At 33.5% G+C, this 17,706-nt stretch overlaps 1 protein-coding gene across 1 annotated transcript; it reads right to left on the bottom strand.

Annotated features, from left to right (window-relative positions):
* Positions 1 to 11,259: 11,259 nt before the first annotated feature.
* On the bottom strand, positions 11,260 to 17,706 carry LOC132030408 (thylakoid lumenal protein TL20.3, chloroplastic). Its single transcript, XM_059420031.1, has 6 exons — positions 17,390 to 17,706; positions 17,251 to 17,280; positions 16,721 to 16,827; positions 13,161 to 13,195; positions 12,900 to 13,028; positions 11,260 to 11,842 (listed from the first exon to the last, which is right to left on the bottom strand). The coding sequence occupies exons 1-6, from the start codon at positions 17,689 to 17,691 to the stop codon at positions 11,651 to 11,653; spliced, it is 795 nt and encodes a 264-aa protein (XP_059276014.1). The 5' UTR covers positions 17,692 to 17,706; the 3' UTR covers positions 11,260 to 11,650.

Below are 17,706 nucleotides of genomic sequence, written 5' to 3'. Positions count from 1 at the left end.
GAACAAATAATTTTTTTACCCACTAATACGAAATTATTTTTTTTTCAGCCCAAACTAATACGAAATTATTATTATTTTTTTTGGAAAAATTATCCATATTATTTTCTTTGAAAATTTTTTTTTTGGGTCGGATTGAGTTATTTTAGTGGGTAAAAAAATTATTTGAGGTAAAATAATTTTGAAGAGACTTTGGGATGATGCCACGTGGCAATAGTTACACGAATGTATAATTGATCACATAGTATAGCTATATGGTATAATTGGCCCTAAAAGTATAACGAAAGGGTATGAATGAACTATTTTTCAAAGTTCAAGGGTAATTTTGGCCCTTTTCCGAAAAAAAAATCCCTAAGAAACCTTGTCTATGTTAGGTCCAAGGTTTCACTTATTAATTTTGATGATAACAAACCAACATAATTATTAATAAAAGAACATTTACTTGTGGTAAATTTATTTTTGGTACAGGTTTATTTGATGAAGAAGGATTTGGTGAAGATCTAATCAATTATGGAAAAAATATTTACTACGATCCTATGGAAGGAAAATATTCTACAAAAGGAAAGATCAAGATCATTTTGTTGCTTAAGGAAGATCCAAAATCTATGGAGTATCAAGAAGTCTCAAGTTTACAAAAGTGTCCACATTGAAAGTTATCAAAGTCCAAATTTAAAAAGAAGATGATGATTACATTCAAAATAATATAAATCAAGATCAAGGGTGAAATGAAGAGGATCTTGAAATTCTCTTGGGTTGATTAACTAAAAGCTCATACTTGTACAAGCCAAAAAGAAGAAAGAAATATTTGGATGTGCATTTCAAATTTGAATATACGTCTACTACGAGTTGGAAGGAAAGAAATATCTCTACTACAAGTCTAAAGTTGCAAATCTCGTGAAGACCATGAATATTTAATTTATTGTGAAGAATTGTTAACTATGGATGGAGGATGTTGAGTGAATATCAATTATGGAAAAAAGTACTATTTTCCATAATCAAGAATGGAAGATTCAAGGGAGTTCAGATTACTACCACGACTTATGAAAGAATATTTTCTATATCTCGGAAAATAGTTGCTTTCAAGGAAATTAACGAGAGTTATGGAAATTACAGTACTACATCTTTGATGGAAAGGAATTTCTCATTATTACTATATGATTGAAGATCTCCTAAGTATTCCATCATTTATGGAAATAAAGGAAGGAGCATATTATTTGGAAAGCACAAAGAGAAGACCAGAATGTAATTGGATGGAAATCACAAATTGATTCCACTCAAAGTCATTCCACGTGATCACTTTACCAAGAAGATGGAATAAAATATATTCTCTCTTATAAAAAGAAGAGAAAACGGGAAGAAAGAAATCTCTACAGCCATATCATACCATAAATGAGAGAGATGATTTATCAATCAAAGCAAGATTATTGTAATCAAGCTGACTAGTCAAGGAAAGCGGCAATGACCTGAAGATCTCAAGGAGGATTTCCAGCTACAACAATCAAGTGAAATAATACTATCAATATTAGAAGACTACCGTATTTATGAGGAGCAACATCTAGAATATTCAAAGACCGAGACTATAAAAGAGAAGAAGGAGAACAATTAACGCGCGCGACCTTATACTTTCGTCTCAACCTTCTCAAGTTCTTTGCTCTACTTTTTCATAAGCATTGTAATCTTGAGTGACTTCTTGTGTAAACAAAAAGAGAGGAGAGATATAGTATAGTTGGTGAGGCTTTGTATTGAGAGGTTGTGTCATTGTTCGTTTCTTTGGTGAGCGAGTGAAAACCAAAGAGTCGTTGTTGGTGAGCGAGTGAAAAACCAACCTTGTACGAGAGTTTGAGTGTAGACGTAGGTGAAAAACCAACCTTGTAACCGTTGTACGAAAAAGAACAACACCTCAACTCAAACTACAAAGCGCTTAAAGAGATAACCTCCTTGCAACCCAATGGGACTGGAGTAGGGTACCATATTGGTTCCGACTAGTATAAAAATTCCTGGTATCATTTATTTTATTGCTCTCATATTATATTTTGCACCTTTATTATTTGATGTGGTTTATATTCGTGTAAATCGAAGGACTAACAATTTTGTGCGAGTTGTCTCTCGCTATCGATCGGCGGACCAAAGAGTAGTCGACTAGATTTTTTAATAAACTTACAATTCACCCCCCCCCCCCTCTTGTACTTTCAATTGGTATCAGAGCCTCGTCTCACATTTGTGTTTTTGCTTAATAGCAAGTGCGGAAAGATCTATGGCAGGGGATCAAGTTACTGAAACCATCTTTCAAGAGGGACTCTCAACAAACAGGCCACCCTACTTCAATAGCCTATACTACAGTCAGTGGAAGGCCAGAATGAAGATCTATGTTCAATCAACAGATTATAGAGCCTAGCTAATTATTCAAAATGGGCCAAGGCCTATTTCGAATAATAGTGATGGAAAGAAGTTTGAAAATGAGGCATCCATATTTGACTACACAAACGAACAATTGGATATTAAGCAAACAAACACTAAAGCAATCTATTTGCTCTATTGTATTCTTAGTGAAGAAGAACATGAGAAAATATCCACTTGTAAAACTGCTAAAGAAATATGGGACAGATTGGAAGCTATCCATGGGGGCACCGTAAAAAATAAGGAATGTAAAAAAAAATTGGTTAAGACATTCAGAAACGTCCAAAGGAAAAGAAGAAAGAAGCAGACAAAGACAGCTCAATCCATCCCGGATATTCAAGAGGGCCAGAAGAAGGAGGTCCAACAAACAAGAAACATACAATGTTACAAATGTGATGGACTTGGACATATTAAATTAAAATGTCCTAACAACAACAAGAAGAATGAACTCCAAAACTTCAACTTGGAGCATAGGATGAATCGATAAAGAGAGTAATCATGGAGAAATGGCGTTCGTATGTGCTTCTCGAAGGAAGAACAAAGTGACAAAATTCAACCTCTTAGAGCGACGAGGAAGAAACCAACAAGGTATGTCTTACTCCTATTATGACTTGTAATAAATGTGATGATTTGCAGGTAATTCTAGATTTGGCTTTGGAGGATTTGCAAAGAGTTCTTGATGAATTCAAAAAGGTCAAACGAGAAAAGAAAGACTTGGATATTCAACTTAAAGAATGCCAGACTAAAAATGACTCACTTTAAAAAGAAAATTCTGAGTTGCACAAGCAAATGAAGACTTTGAACAAATCTTCTAGTCACCACTTTGATCAATGGAAGTCGACTCATCCCTTACTTCGTTAGATTCCTTACTTCAACCAAGTCCACTTAGGTAAGTTTTAAGTCGACTAATAAGGCAATTATAGTTAAACACCCTTATTCTCATATTACATGTCATTACTGTGGTAATTTTGGACAGAAAGCATTTACGTGCAATTATGCTAGAAATCATGTAAGATCTAAATATGTTTGGAGACCCAAACACTTACATGCATCTCCAACTACACAATTTGCTAACCATGAAGGACCCAAAAAGACTTGGGTACCAAAAGCAAACTAATTTGTTTTGCAGGAATCCCTTGAGTCTAGCCATAAATAGAATCATTGATATTCGCATAGCGGCTGGTCAAGGAACAAGATTAAAGATGCTTTAAAGTTCATATATATTCTACAAAAATAAAGGAACTCAACATATGATGGTAAAGTTGAAATGAATGGTATTACTGAAGATTATTCAAGTTTCTCTCACTACATTAGGTGATGTATATCTAGCTATTGTTTAATATGGTATTACTAAACTATATATAGTTTGAGTCGACTAATTGCATCATGCTACTATTTTGTTGGTACTGGTTATAACCTTGACCTGGAGACCTTAAATACATGTCTTGCACTTTTTAATCTAAATCATAAGTTATTAGGACAAGCAAGCATGCAATCTTTATTGATATTATATAATTTTGATTTATATGTATGTGGGTCTAAGATTATTCTTGAATGAATCATATGTTTGTTATTTGCTCTCTTGGTAACAACACTAACGCTTCATTCAAATCCCAAGAATTTTGTATAACTCAAAGCCTTCATAACCTTTTCATATGAACATATTCATAATCTTGAAGGTAAGAGGTATGTAATTGATAATTATTCACAAGTTACATGAGTTATGATTTTTGACCTATCTTAAAGAACCCTTCGTATGAGAGATGGAAAGGAAGAAAAATCATTTGTTAAGTATTTTCATCCTTTTGGTTGCAAATGTCTATCACCATGGTAAGGACAATATTGGTAAGATTCAAGGTATAATTCGTAGTCTTTGCTACTTATAATTCTTATGGCTTTTAGATCAGTAGTTGTAAAGATCTTTATGCATATTTTCTTTAGACTAATGTTTCTTGAAGTGAAATTGAGCATGAAGATAAGAGCGTACTCTGGACAACAAGCAATAAATTGATATGAATACGTACGTATAAGCTGAACCAGAAAGACGGATTGAGAATAAATGAAGGACTCTAGTAATGCAAGAAAGTTTAACGCATATGGAAGAGATAACATATGGGAAATTATCACCAAGGCAAAGGATATGAAGGAAATGGTAAGATTGTAAGATCTAAGGGTAAATTTGTAGCCCAAGGTTTCACAACAAGAAGGTTTGTTTCACTCTTGAGATTTTTTTTGTTATAAAGCTTTTAAACTATTTCAAAATGCATGTCAAAAGTATTGCTCTAAATGATTTTACAACTGAAGAATATTTTGTCAAGCATCTCCCAAGAATTTTTTTTTTTTAAAAAAAAGGTACTTATGCTACCGGATTTTTTAATTTGAAACCATCCCAAGAGAACAGTAAGGGGAGTTGATTTCTCTTTGTTCCGAAAATGATTTGTCAAAAAGCATGATTGTGATTTTATAGTTGCATATATTTATATTCATGTATTACTAACGAGAAGGTGTAACAAAGAATTTTATAAGATTTTACAAGGTATTCCAACTTGAGATGATTACGAGGGAGAATTATCATCCTCCTTCAAGTTCCAAATAATGCAAAGTTAGATGAGAAGTTCTTCAGCGAAGTCAAATATTCAAAGGGAGTACTCAAGAGATTTTGTATGAAAAATTTATTGTACATGAATATTCTAGTAAGCTCACTATCTCTCTCGCAAAGAAGAAAATTAGTAAGTACACAAATCAAATGAAGTGCCAACTGCCAAGGTATGCTCTATTGTATTTCAATAATTATTAGATCATATTTTGGGAGATATCCTTTTTAAGTCACCCTAGCTTTTCTTAAAAAGGTTATCGAGATTCCTGGTTGGCACCCAAAAATTTGATCCTTGTATCCAAGAACTAACAACTTTGATCTAGCGGGATACTCTCATATGCAAACCTTAAACAAAGTTGAATGACATAAATCATTTTTTTGTTCATGTATATGATCATGAAGAGTCAAGAGCAAGGATTCACAACTTTATCTAGCTTATAAAAGATTAAATGGAAGCTTGCCTTGAGGACATTGAATATAAAGATGCAGACATTTTCTCACTTTGAGGAAGGAAATTGATATGGCAATGAAATTTTATATCCTTTCATGGTTAAATTGGTTCATTATTCTCTTAACTACTATATGTTTATCATTTGTGAGTTTGCAAGATTTGAAAATGTTTCTGAAGATTGAGTCAATCACAAATTTTTTTGGACTCAAAGTGTTTTCTACAATGCTTACATTTTTGTTAAGACCAAAACTTTCTCTCACTTGTCTAAAACTGGTCTTTCATCAACTCATTGTAACTGTGCAATTAATTTAATTTTGGGTTATTGATGTAGACATTTTGATCAGAGTAGGTTTTTTTTAAACATCTCGCATTTTTTTTTAACTTGAGATTCTACATGTGATAATTATGATATAATTGTTTGTAGGACTCTTCAATGCTTACTAGTTATGGCCATACTTTGAACTAGATATGAGAATTTGCAATTATTTGTACATCCTCTAAAGTGCATGCATATTCTACAAGACGTTCCACCCTTTTGATGATGCCAAATGGGAGAGAAGTTTTCCTGTACAAAACGTTTGCTTTGTTAGTATCTTCAGACGGAAATGCACAAGAAGAGAGAGAAAGCACAAAGTGAGGGGGAGCCATTCCTTCAAGCTGTGCTTCAAGAATCAAGGAACATACATTCAGGGGGAGTTCACCAATTCAGGGAAGTTCACATCCTTCTTATCATCTTTGATTCTGTCTTTTATTAAAATTGAAAGTTTTGTACTCAATGGTTTGCCATCGTCAAAAAAGAGGAGATTGTTAGGTCCAAAGTTTCACCAATTAATTTTGATGATAGCAAACCAATATAATTATTAATAAAAGAACATATACTTGTGGTAAATTTATTTTTGGTACAGGTTTATTTGATAAAGAAGGATTTGGTGAAGATCTAATCAATTATGGAAAAAATATATTACGAGATGGAATTACGAAGGAAAATATTCTACAAAAGGAAAGATCAAGATCATTTTGTTGAATCTTAAGGAAGATCCAAAATCTATGGAGTATCAAGAAGTCTCAAGTTTACAAAAGTGTCCCATTTTTGTTATCAAAGTCCAAATTTAAAAATGAATGTGATTACATTCAAAATAATATAAATCAAGATCCAAGGTGAAATGAAGAGGATCTTCCAAATTCGGGTTGATTAACTAAAAGCTCATACTTGTAATTGTAAAAGAAGAAAGAAATATTTGGACTGCATTTCAAATTTGAATATACGTCTACTACGAGTTGGAAGGAAAGAAATATCTCTACTACAAGTCTAAAGTTGCAAATAATAAGACTCATGAATATTTAAAGGAAAATTGTTAACTATGGATGGAGGATGTTGAGTGAATATCAATTATGGAAAAAAGATACTATTTTCCATAATCAAGAAATGGGAAGATTCAATGGTTGATTACTTATTATGAAAGAATATTTCTATATCTCGGAAAATAGTTTTCAAGGAAATTAACGAGAGTTATGGAAATTACAAGATTACATCTTTGATGGAAAGGAATTTCTCATTATTACTATATGATTGAAGATCTCCTAAGTATTCCATCATTTATGGAAATAAAGGAAGGAGCATATTGTTTGGAAAGCACAAAGAGAAGACCAGAATGTAATTGGATGGAAATCACAAATTGATTCCACTCAAAGTCATTCCACGTGATCAATACCAAGAAGATGGAATAAAATATATTCTCTCTTTATAAAAGGAAAGAAGAGGAAAACGGCTTACAAGAAATCTCTCAATACCCATATCATACCATAAATGAGAGAGATGATTTATCAATCAAAGCAAGATTATTGTAATCAACCGATTAGTCACAGGAAAGCTAATGACACGAAGATCTCGAGGAGGATTTTCACAACAATCAAGTGAAATAATACTATCCAATATTAGAAGACTACTGTATTTATGAGGAGCAACATCTAGAATATTCAAAGACCGAGTATAAAAGAGAAGATACTGCAACAGTTCAACGCACGCAGCCACTTATACTTTCGTCTCAACCTTCTCAAGTTCTTTGCTCTACTTTTCATAAGCATTGTAATCTTGAGTGACTTACTGTGTAAACAAAAAGAGAGGAAAGATATAGTATAGTTGGTGAGGCTTTGTATTGAGAGGTTGTGTCATTGTTCGTTTCTTTGGTGAGCGAGTGAAACCAAAGAGTCGTTGTTTGGTGAAAAACCAAGCGAGTGAAAACCAACTTTGTTCGTTGTTGGTGAGCGAGTGAAAACCAACCTTGTAAACGTTAGTGGTGAACGAGAAAAAACCACAAAGGCAGCACTAACTCAAACTACAAAGAGCTTAAAGAGATAACCTGCAACCCGAAGTGGACCGGATTAGGATACCACATTGGTTGGGAACCAAGATAAAAATTCCTAGTGTCATTTATTTTATTGCTCTCATATTACATTCCGCACCTTACTATTTGTTGTGGTTTATACTTGTGCTAATCGAAGGACTAATAATTTTGTGCGAAATTTGTCTCGCTATCATGATCGGCACCAAAAAGTAGTCGACTAGATTTTTTTTAATGCTTACACCATTCACCCCCTCTTCTTGTACTTTCGGTTTAGTCCTCTATATTTAGCATTAATACTTGAGAAAGTCATCCAAACGATACCTACTTCAAAAGAATTGAACCAAAAACCACTCAACCTTCTGTTTGCCCTGCCTTGAAGTTCAAGTCTATCAAGTCTATCTTATTTGGTGTAAGAAATATTTGCATCATCAGGTTTATCTTTACCTATTGCAACACGTAATCTATCTTATTTTTTTTTAATTACAAATCTCACTTTTTAATGAGGCCGCTTACCAGTAGATATCTTTTGGATGACCTAAGTGTAGAAGAATTCATACATTGACAGAGTATATAATTTAAACTAAATCATAAATAAATTAAACAAAAGAATGAAGCTAACAGAATTAAACTTAAAGCTTAAATTCCCAGCAAGTCATCACTTCAAGATTCATAATTCAGCTCACCTTAATTTCCCTTTGAATATTGGAAGCCATTTTGCTGCTACAAGCTCAATGCATATTCCGAACTAGCTAGGAGCTAAAAATATGGCTTTTTAGGTGAAGATCTCAAGATAGACGTAGAGCAGTTTTGTAATACTCTAGGTTATAAGGTGGAAGAAGATGGTCGTTATAATAAGTCATATATGTGGGCAGAAGTGTACGAGTTTTATATGTGCAATCCAAATTTCAGTTGGTGTTAAATACTTAAAGAAGACGAAATAAGAATAGTACTACTAAAGAAGAACACAGAATTTCATAACATAATTATGCAATAAGAAGCAGAAACTTAAAGTGTTTGTTTTACTTTTTGAGCCAGTTATTAAACTTAACAATCATGGTTTTTACTTTGATTTGGTTGAAATTGAACTCAAATAAGACAGTCCCTTTCAAGCAATGCCAATTTTACAGCAGACATCATTATTGAGCGTGCTTTGTTGGTTTCATAATTAACCATTTACCAGTGCACTCTCATTGAGAAGGAGGATATTGGGATGGGAGGAAATGGAGTATATTAACAAAAATAATGACCACTTCAATTTCTTTTGTTTTCACTGCTAAAGTAATTCCTCCGTTCACTTTTTACTTGTCCACTATGAACTTTACACACTTCTTAAGAAATAATAAATGATGTGCACATTTTACCATGGTACCCATATTAATTGATGTATAATTGCATTGGATTTGGAAAATAATTTGGAATAAGTAATTAATGCTAAGGGCAAAACAGGAAAAATAAATTATTTTTCTCTTGATATGCGAAAGTGGACAAGTAAAAATGAAAATCTATTTATGGAATAGTGGACAAGTAAAAGTGAACGGAGGGAGTTCTAGAGTGTGATGAAGGTTTGGTAACTCCTTCATAAAGGGAATTAACTTATATAAATTGGTTGCGGAAAGAATTTTACACTATTAGTATATATTAACCTGGTTTAGCATGTAATTTGTCTTATTTTTCTGGCTACCAATCTCACTTCTTTTGGATGGTTAAGTGTACCTTGTATGTCATTTATACATGACATGATATTGTAATTTTTTAAAGTAGTCATCTCTTTACTTTTGTTTGTGCTTCCACGGGGCTTTCATTCTGTTTTCAAATTAAACAGGAGATAAGCACTATTTTCCTTGCTTCATTGGCACTGAATTCCCACCATTTCTTGTGTTTGGAAGAGACTGAAGAATAGACTAAAACCTAATGGAAATTAGAAGTAATTGCAGGTCATGTGTGAGTCTATCATTAGGGTTTATTATCATTTAGTTTTTGCACTCTAATTGTTTTTTTTGTTTTTTTTTTTTTGGAGATATCACTCTACTTGTGTTGTTTTGAGGGCTAAGGAATATAATAAGATTAGCTTTGACCCAATTATTTAAAACCCATGTGATGGCCCATCATTGGTCTTCATCTTTTCCCACCCTAAATACCAGACCATCACTGTCCCAAAAGAAGAAATTTGGCCCTCATTCTAATATCTATGTACTGTCTAAAGGAATGCAACTTGTTTCTTTCTGTTAATTACAATTATAATATAACATACAATTAGTGCTTATCATGTGCTTATTTGATGCATTCATAGGATCTTGTAACACTTTCTTTGGATCGCATTTCTTTTCTATAATCCCGTAAATTTAAATCATGTCCTATCCTAGAACATAAAGTTCTCAAAATTTCCTATTTTCAGACATTTTCTAAGTTGAGATAAAATCTGATTCAATTTTTTCAATGTTTCTGAAAAAAGAGAAAGAATTACAGTTAGCGAGAGAGGAGTTTGATCTCTTTATAAAGTTTGTATATGGCCGTGGTAAGAGTGGACGACAGGTTGGGGCGTCAAGCTATGACCCATTATTTTGTCAATCTTAACCCAGTCTATTTTTAGCTTAAGTAACTTTTAAGCAGGTCAATCGTCCACCTATTTATTAACTCAGTCTATTTTAATTCATCGAAATTCAGTTCAATTCGCACATTTAACTTCCTTAGTCTGAATGTAATAATCAACATGACCAAAGATTAGCACATCCAATGACAAATTTTCTCGGACTTATGAGTTCAGGGCGTGACATTGTAAAACAGAACTTCATCTTGCCATGATTGTTTACACAATCGTAGTGCTGTTCTTAATATCAAACTTAATTACAGTTCATCCATCTTATACTATTCATAGGTATTGTTGCCTTTGTTCTAAGCCTTTTGTATTCATTCAACCTTGATTGAGCCGAATGGACCATTCATTTTGCCTCGTGAAGACAAAAAATAGAGGCAGTCAAAATGATGAGCAAGTGATGGCAAGGGAACATCAATTTTCCACATGGTGATTGTTGTTCCACTTTAACATTCCTTTAATTTGACAATAGGCATGCTAATGTACTAAGCCAGCAAAGAATTAAGTAAAGGACAAGCAATTCATTTGATCTTTTTTTCAATCATTGATCAACACTTGACCAACAACCTGAGAATAAAAGACCACCCTCTATCTATCTTGCTGGGACCTTCCATAAATACCACCACACCCGTGTCGGATCTTCCAAAATGTGCGTACTTTTGAAATATTCAACACGCACCTGGCGACATATTTGAAGAGTATAACCTATGCCCGTCGACAAATTAGAAGAATCCGAGCTATGCCTTTCGACATTTTTAAAGAGTCCAAACAACGTAACCTTCTATGACAAGTAATGACTATTGGTCAAAGTGAATAGTTCCTGAAAATATTTCCTAGTGGAGAAGATAAGGAGAAATAATCTGAAGCCTGAAGACAAGAGTGCAAGCTGAACAATCATTACTTCCTGAATGATATTATGTATGTCACATTCTTTTGTAGGATTTCATGTTCATTTTCATCCATACAATTGGGACCACATCCACTTAATTAAGGTAACATGCTCAATATTCTTCCAATTCCTCTGCTCTAACACAGGATATCAAAATAACAAACAGAACATCTGTTTTTGCTGTATCTTATGTCTGCCAGAAAAACTAAGCTTATTAAATACAAATATGTCATCAACAATTTTGATGTTTCAAGTATTTGTATTCAAGATGTAGTCTATGTTTTCCGCCTGAATCAAACAATGCTCGCATAATATGAAGGAAATTTAAACCTCCAGAGAACTCTTTTCTTTCAGCAAATAATTTATGTACATGAACATATTTTCAGTTTGCATCACAGAGACCAGTAGCTGGATCACAAAATCCATCCCGATCGAGCAACTTCTGAGGTGGAGCGCTAAGCAGAGGAGAAGATGGACTTCCATACGCATTTCGTCTGCTGTTTCCACATCCTAGACTTTTTCTGGTGCTAACCCCTGTCACAGGGTTAGTCCCACTAGCATACTTGCATAGTGCCTGAAAATAAGCATGACATATTCAGCACATGTGGGACAGAAGCGATAATAACTAACAGCAAGACGCTGTGAAGTAAATAACAAAACAAACTCCTGCATAGATAACAAGAAAACACAAGAGTTGGACACTAATGTGATCACATTAAAGAGAAGCACAAGTAGCATTGTGTGCCTTGTTGAAAATTTTCTCTCTCCGATACATTGATAGCAACAGGGAGAAATCAGAAAGTTGTTCTGAAGTGAGTTTTATCTGGCATATTTTCTTCGGAGAGAAGCCAAGAATACGTTGGTTATCTTTTACGCAATTATACATATAGAGGGATACCTACACTTAATATATTCGCTATAACTTGCACTTCATAGCCACACTAAAACATGATCACATTTCAAAGTATATAGCTGATGTAATTCAGCCTCTAACGCCCTTGCTCCTGGCCTAAGCCTAATCACCTTCTTATTTCAGATGGAATTGCTAGTATTTGGAATGAATACATTCTTTTGAACATCCATTGTTAGATATATTTAATATCAAGAATAGCAGTACTTAAACCGGTATCTATCACCTCGAACTTTAGATAATCATGTCTTCCTACGAGATATTAGAAACTAATGAGCACCATAGCCGAGCAGAAAGACAGTGCAATTCCAACATCCTAGAAACTACATTCGTGGAACGAACTGTGAAAAAGAAGTTTAGTTCATTTCAGGATTATCCTACATAATATTAGACAATCCTGAAACATGGTCGGTGTGCTTTTTCGAGAATTTAGCTCAAAAATTGTGGTTTCCACTGTCCAGGAACTTGAAAAACTCTTAGATATTTGCCAATGCCCCAACAATCGACAAGCTTTCAATGGACAACTTTTAACCAGGGATTTTCCTCGGCCTGATCTTTCAGCTAAATCTTATCTTTCGATTAGTACTGAGTGGCTGAAAATCGATCTGAGAATCTTTGGTCGATAAAGAAGGGGAAATAGGTGGGTCAGGGCCATGAATAAGCACCAATTAAGACATATTTTTCTGATAGCAGTTACATCTGAAGCGGCTACCACGATTACCTGTTTCTGCAGGAGGTCTATAACTGCATCACTGAAATCAGCACCTTCAATGATGGCACCCCCAAGGTCACTCCGAGTCAGAACAGATCGAGCAAGAACAGCATTAGTGAGATTAGCTTCATTAAGTACCTGCATTAAGGAAAGAACAAAGTTATCTTCACATTCTGAAAGTGAATTCACTTCACAAGGATCTTTAGCCAGTGTAATTGTCATGACTAAAGGTCGACTTGGACTTAAAATCATAAAATACAATGTGCATACCATCCGATCCATCAACGTGTCGCTCAAATCTGCGCCTGTAGTAACAAAGCAAACAGGAATTAGCAAATGTTATAAGTAGTATTAATAGATTTGCATCAATTGAATCGAATTCAGCACTCAATCATCAAGACAGGTAATTTAATATATTAAAAAAAAAATCCTAAAATGTTGAATCGAACAACTGAATCTAGTGGCATGAAAGTACTGGGGACTTTACAGCCTAATCATTTCATAAATCACTCATGAGTAAAAGCTTAAGAAACTTGCCCAACCAGAATACATTAGGGTGTGAATAAATATACCATTAGTTTTTCAGAAATCATCTTCCACTTATTTTATTTTATTTTCTTTCTCAAAAGTGGTTCATTTAGCATTGACGCATTTGCTTGTCTCACTTAACAAGAAAATCACAAGGAAAATAAAGAGTTGCTGTTATTCAGTTGTTTATGACTAAATTTATGGGTGAAAATCATTTTCGCCCCCTAACTTTGCTTTAAAAATCAAACTCCCCCCTCAACTTTGAACAATAGTCATTCTCCCCCCTTTAACCTATTTTACCCTTATATTATCAACTTGTCTTTTTTCTTTTATTTCTTCATGATATTTTTTATCATCTTAATCTATGTAGCTAATTTTCTATAAGAAAATAAATATTATTTTCGAGACGGAAAAAGAAAAGTAAGAAATTCTAATCGAGTATATAACTTAATGTCGTTCTATTATAAAATAAACGAGAAGAATAAGAATTTTTTTTATTAATAATAACCAAAACTCTAATATTTGTATTAATACAAATAAAAATAACAAGTAATAATAACTTTATAAATATATTTCAATGCAAGTAATACAAACTAATTAATAAAAATAGAGGTATATTATTTAAAAATATTCCAATAACAACCAATACTCGTTTATATATTGACAATAGAGAATAAGAGAGGAGTGAAACTTATAATCTGCATATACATATATATGTAAAATAACAGGTAATATGTATGTACCTGTGTGTGTACATGCATGTATATTCAAATATCAATCATAGTAACATTAGATTTTGTGATAAATTCATAAAAGAATTATTCTACTTATATATGAACTTAAATAAAAATTTACAAATACCTAAGTTAAAAAATATAAATTTTATATAATATAAAATGATATTACATAGATGGAGGATTGAAAATATCAAGGGTAAAATAGATATTGCATAGGATAAAAGGGGGAGAATGTCTATTGTTCATAATTGAGGGGGGAGTTTGATTTTCACAGCAAAATTTGGGGGTGAAAATGATTTTCTCCCCGAAATTTATTGGCAGAAGAGGAAGAGTTTTTCCTTTTTATTAACTATTATTTTTCCTTAATTTCTTAATCTATTTTTCAAGAGAAATTTCAAGTTTTTTTTTTTTGTGGGGGCGGGGGTTAAGATTCTAACATATCTACTTTTTCAATGGACTCTATAATATGAATATTACTAAAACGTTACACCAATAGTACGTAACTAAATTATGTGCAATCAAAATAAAATATGCGAAAACACTAAAGTTGAAATTACTAGTAAAAAGATGTTGGTGCAATTAATTGATGTTTTCCTAACAAACTGTGCAAATAGTTTTAAACATTTAAATCCAAGGGTTTTATCAAGATAAAGTCGCGCCTCTTAAAAACTCGGTAAAATCAATCCTCACACTATGTGCTACAAATTCCCAATTAACAATTTCCACAAAACCTTCTAAGAACAGGTAACGCTCCGATTTTGTTTTGGACTAATAATTAATTTTTTTTCCCCTTCTATTTACTATTTTTCTGATTGTTTTCTAGAATTCCCTTAATTGAATATTGTTCTCCTCTAGTCCTCCTGTATTAAACAGATGGTTTTTTTTTTTTTCTTGTTACAGGAGTAATTCTTGAATTGAGTTTTGAAATAAGCAGTTGTGGATGGAGAATTTGAAATCAGGAGTAAGAGATGCTAAAATTTCCCCTGATTGCTTAATGCCAAAGTTTAAAAAACCAAAGGTAGCCCCAATGCGCAGTTTTCCAGAGGGTCTTATTCAATTTGATACAAGTACTTTACAAAAAACACAAGGAGAAAAGTTAGTATATGGTGAAAATAATGATATATCGCGTGGTGATCGAGCTATGAAGGTTGAGGCAGTTGTCCCCTTTGAACAAAAGGATGGTGAACAAATTGCACAGATAGAAACTATTGATGAGTTGGGAAACACTGAGCATATAGACATGATGAACGTTGTGGATATGCTTAAACGGAAAGTTCTGGTGGATAATGGAGATTGTCTTGACGTGTTATATGAGTTAAAAATGAGAGAACGTGATATGATTAAGCCCAAGAGGCGTAAGGTTTCCTCACTTCGTGATTTTCCAAAGGATCTTAAGAGTTATGATGTCCCTGTTGATCAAAAATCTAAAGAGGAATGTGTTAAGGAAACAAATGATGTATCTGACGAACTTCTGAAGGTTGATTTTATGTCTCGAGGAGATTTAGTGGATCCCGTGGTAGATGCATTGTCACGTGGAGATGAATTTGAGAAACAAGAGGCTGTGGAGACTGTCGATCTCGAGGCAGTATTACAATCTGATGTAGATTTGGAGTTGCATGGTGAGGCTCTCAAGGATGAAGAAACCATCAGCGAGTTTGAATGTGGGGAGAATGGTAAAAAAAGTTTTTCGATGGTTGAAAATGTTTCACTTGTAGAGACTGCATCAGAAGATGCTGAAAATGTTCAGTTGCTGAACGAGCTATGTACTTCGGTGGTGTACCCTTGTCGGTTTCCAAAAAGACGTAAAGTGTCTGCAGTTCGTGATTTTCCAGATGCATTAAAGATCTTGAATGCACATAATGAGGCATCAGAGAAAAACCGGAATCATAGAGCAGCTGACAAATTGGCTCAAAAAAATGAAACAACATGTGATTCTCATGAAAGTTCAGCTCCTACTGAAAAGAGCTTATCTCGCAATTCGAGGACATTACTCACTCCTCCCAAGGAAGACACCGTGAATTTTGATGAACAAGAACTGGCAAATTGTCAAGCTAATTCTACAGTGCTAAGCACGGAGAGTACTTCTGAAGTTACTAACTCTAACAAGCGGATTGGAGGAAAGGAAGAAAGAGAAAAATGCATAAACAAAACTATTGTCGAGGATTCAATGGCTACACCAAGATGTACCAACATGCCAAGCCAATGTTACCGATCAGACACTAAAACTAATCAAGACAAAGGCAAAGGCAAAGGCAAAGGCAAAGTCAAAGACGAAGGTCTAAAGAGAAAACAGAATGAAGACTCAGCGCCAATTACTGTTGTTCTGGCATTGATGGCTCCTACAGCAAAAGCTAAAGCAAAATAATGTGTAATCTTGACAGAGTTTTCTGTGGAACGGGAATCACTAGTATCTTCATATGAAATTCTTTGACAAAGCATAAAACTTTTGTCCATCAACAAATAACAATTGCTTATATATATATATATATATATATATATATATATATATATATATATATATAAAATTCTTTATATGTTCTGATGTTTTTGCTATGCAAAAAGTACCTGAGAAGTTTGTTTTATATGCAACTGCTTTCTCTAGATATGCACCATTGAATGTTGAACCGCTAAAATCCGATTCCCTCATGTCAGCAGATGTGAAATTTGCTCTTCTGTATCAGCAAGTCCAATGGAACATGAATACTAGTCTGCAGTGAGAAAACCTCTTCTACAGTTCTTGTTGAATGACTTTACAATTACATTTTCTGGTTTCAAGATTTCAAGCTAAAGTACTGTTATGCAAACAATTCACCCACTCCAACAAAATGGGAAAAAGTGCTCCCTCCATTCTAACTTATAGGTCAGTCTTCTTATTGTGAGACATTCTAAATATTTGACACAATTTTCAATTTGAGGAACTCAAAATCATTTGTATTGAAATATTAGGCTTTCTCATTATGTACTTTATCAGAGCAATTCAACACTTACTTTATTATTTAAATCCATTACTACTTACTTAATACTATACATAAGTCAGATAAACATCTTATCTAGACAAGAAACAAAGTATCATCCTATAGCAGAGGAAAGGTTACCTGAAGTTCTCATTTGTATGAACTGTTTTCCTGCAAATTAAAAGAAAAAAAAAAAAGACAAAAGCTGTTTCACACCCAAAAAAATAAAACCATAAAATTAAAACTTGCAAGATTGAAAAAAATATTGAGGAAAACTAACTTGAGATCTGCAGAACCAAATTGAGCAGCAGAACCAATACCAAATTCACCTCTAGTTTCTGCCTCAAACTTATTCAAGTCTGCCACAGCAGTCATGTTTGAGCTAAATGTGATCACTGCAGCTGCTAATGCAGTTGAAACTATGGCTTTCCACTTCTTTACTTCTGTATTTGAATTTGAACTTTCCACTTGACAAACAATCTTGGATGATTTTTGAGGAATAAAAACTCCATAATAACAAGTGGACGAGGAGGAGATGTTGATGGATTTTATGGGAAGTAAGGAGATGGAATTAAGTGCCATTTTTTTTTTTTGTGT

Source organism: Lycium ferocissimum, chromosome 9 (assembly GCF_029784015.1).
Source record: "Lycium ferocissimum isolate CSIRO_LF1 chromosome 9, AGI_CSIRO_Lferr_CH_V1, whole genome shotgun sequence".
Classification (NCBI taxonomy): Eukaryota; Viridiplantae; Streptophyta; class Magnoliopsida; order Solanales; family Solanaceae; genus Lycium; species Lycium ferocissimum.
This window is presented reverse-complemented; position numbering and strand designations above follow the sequence as displayed.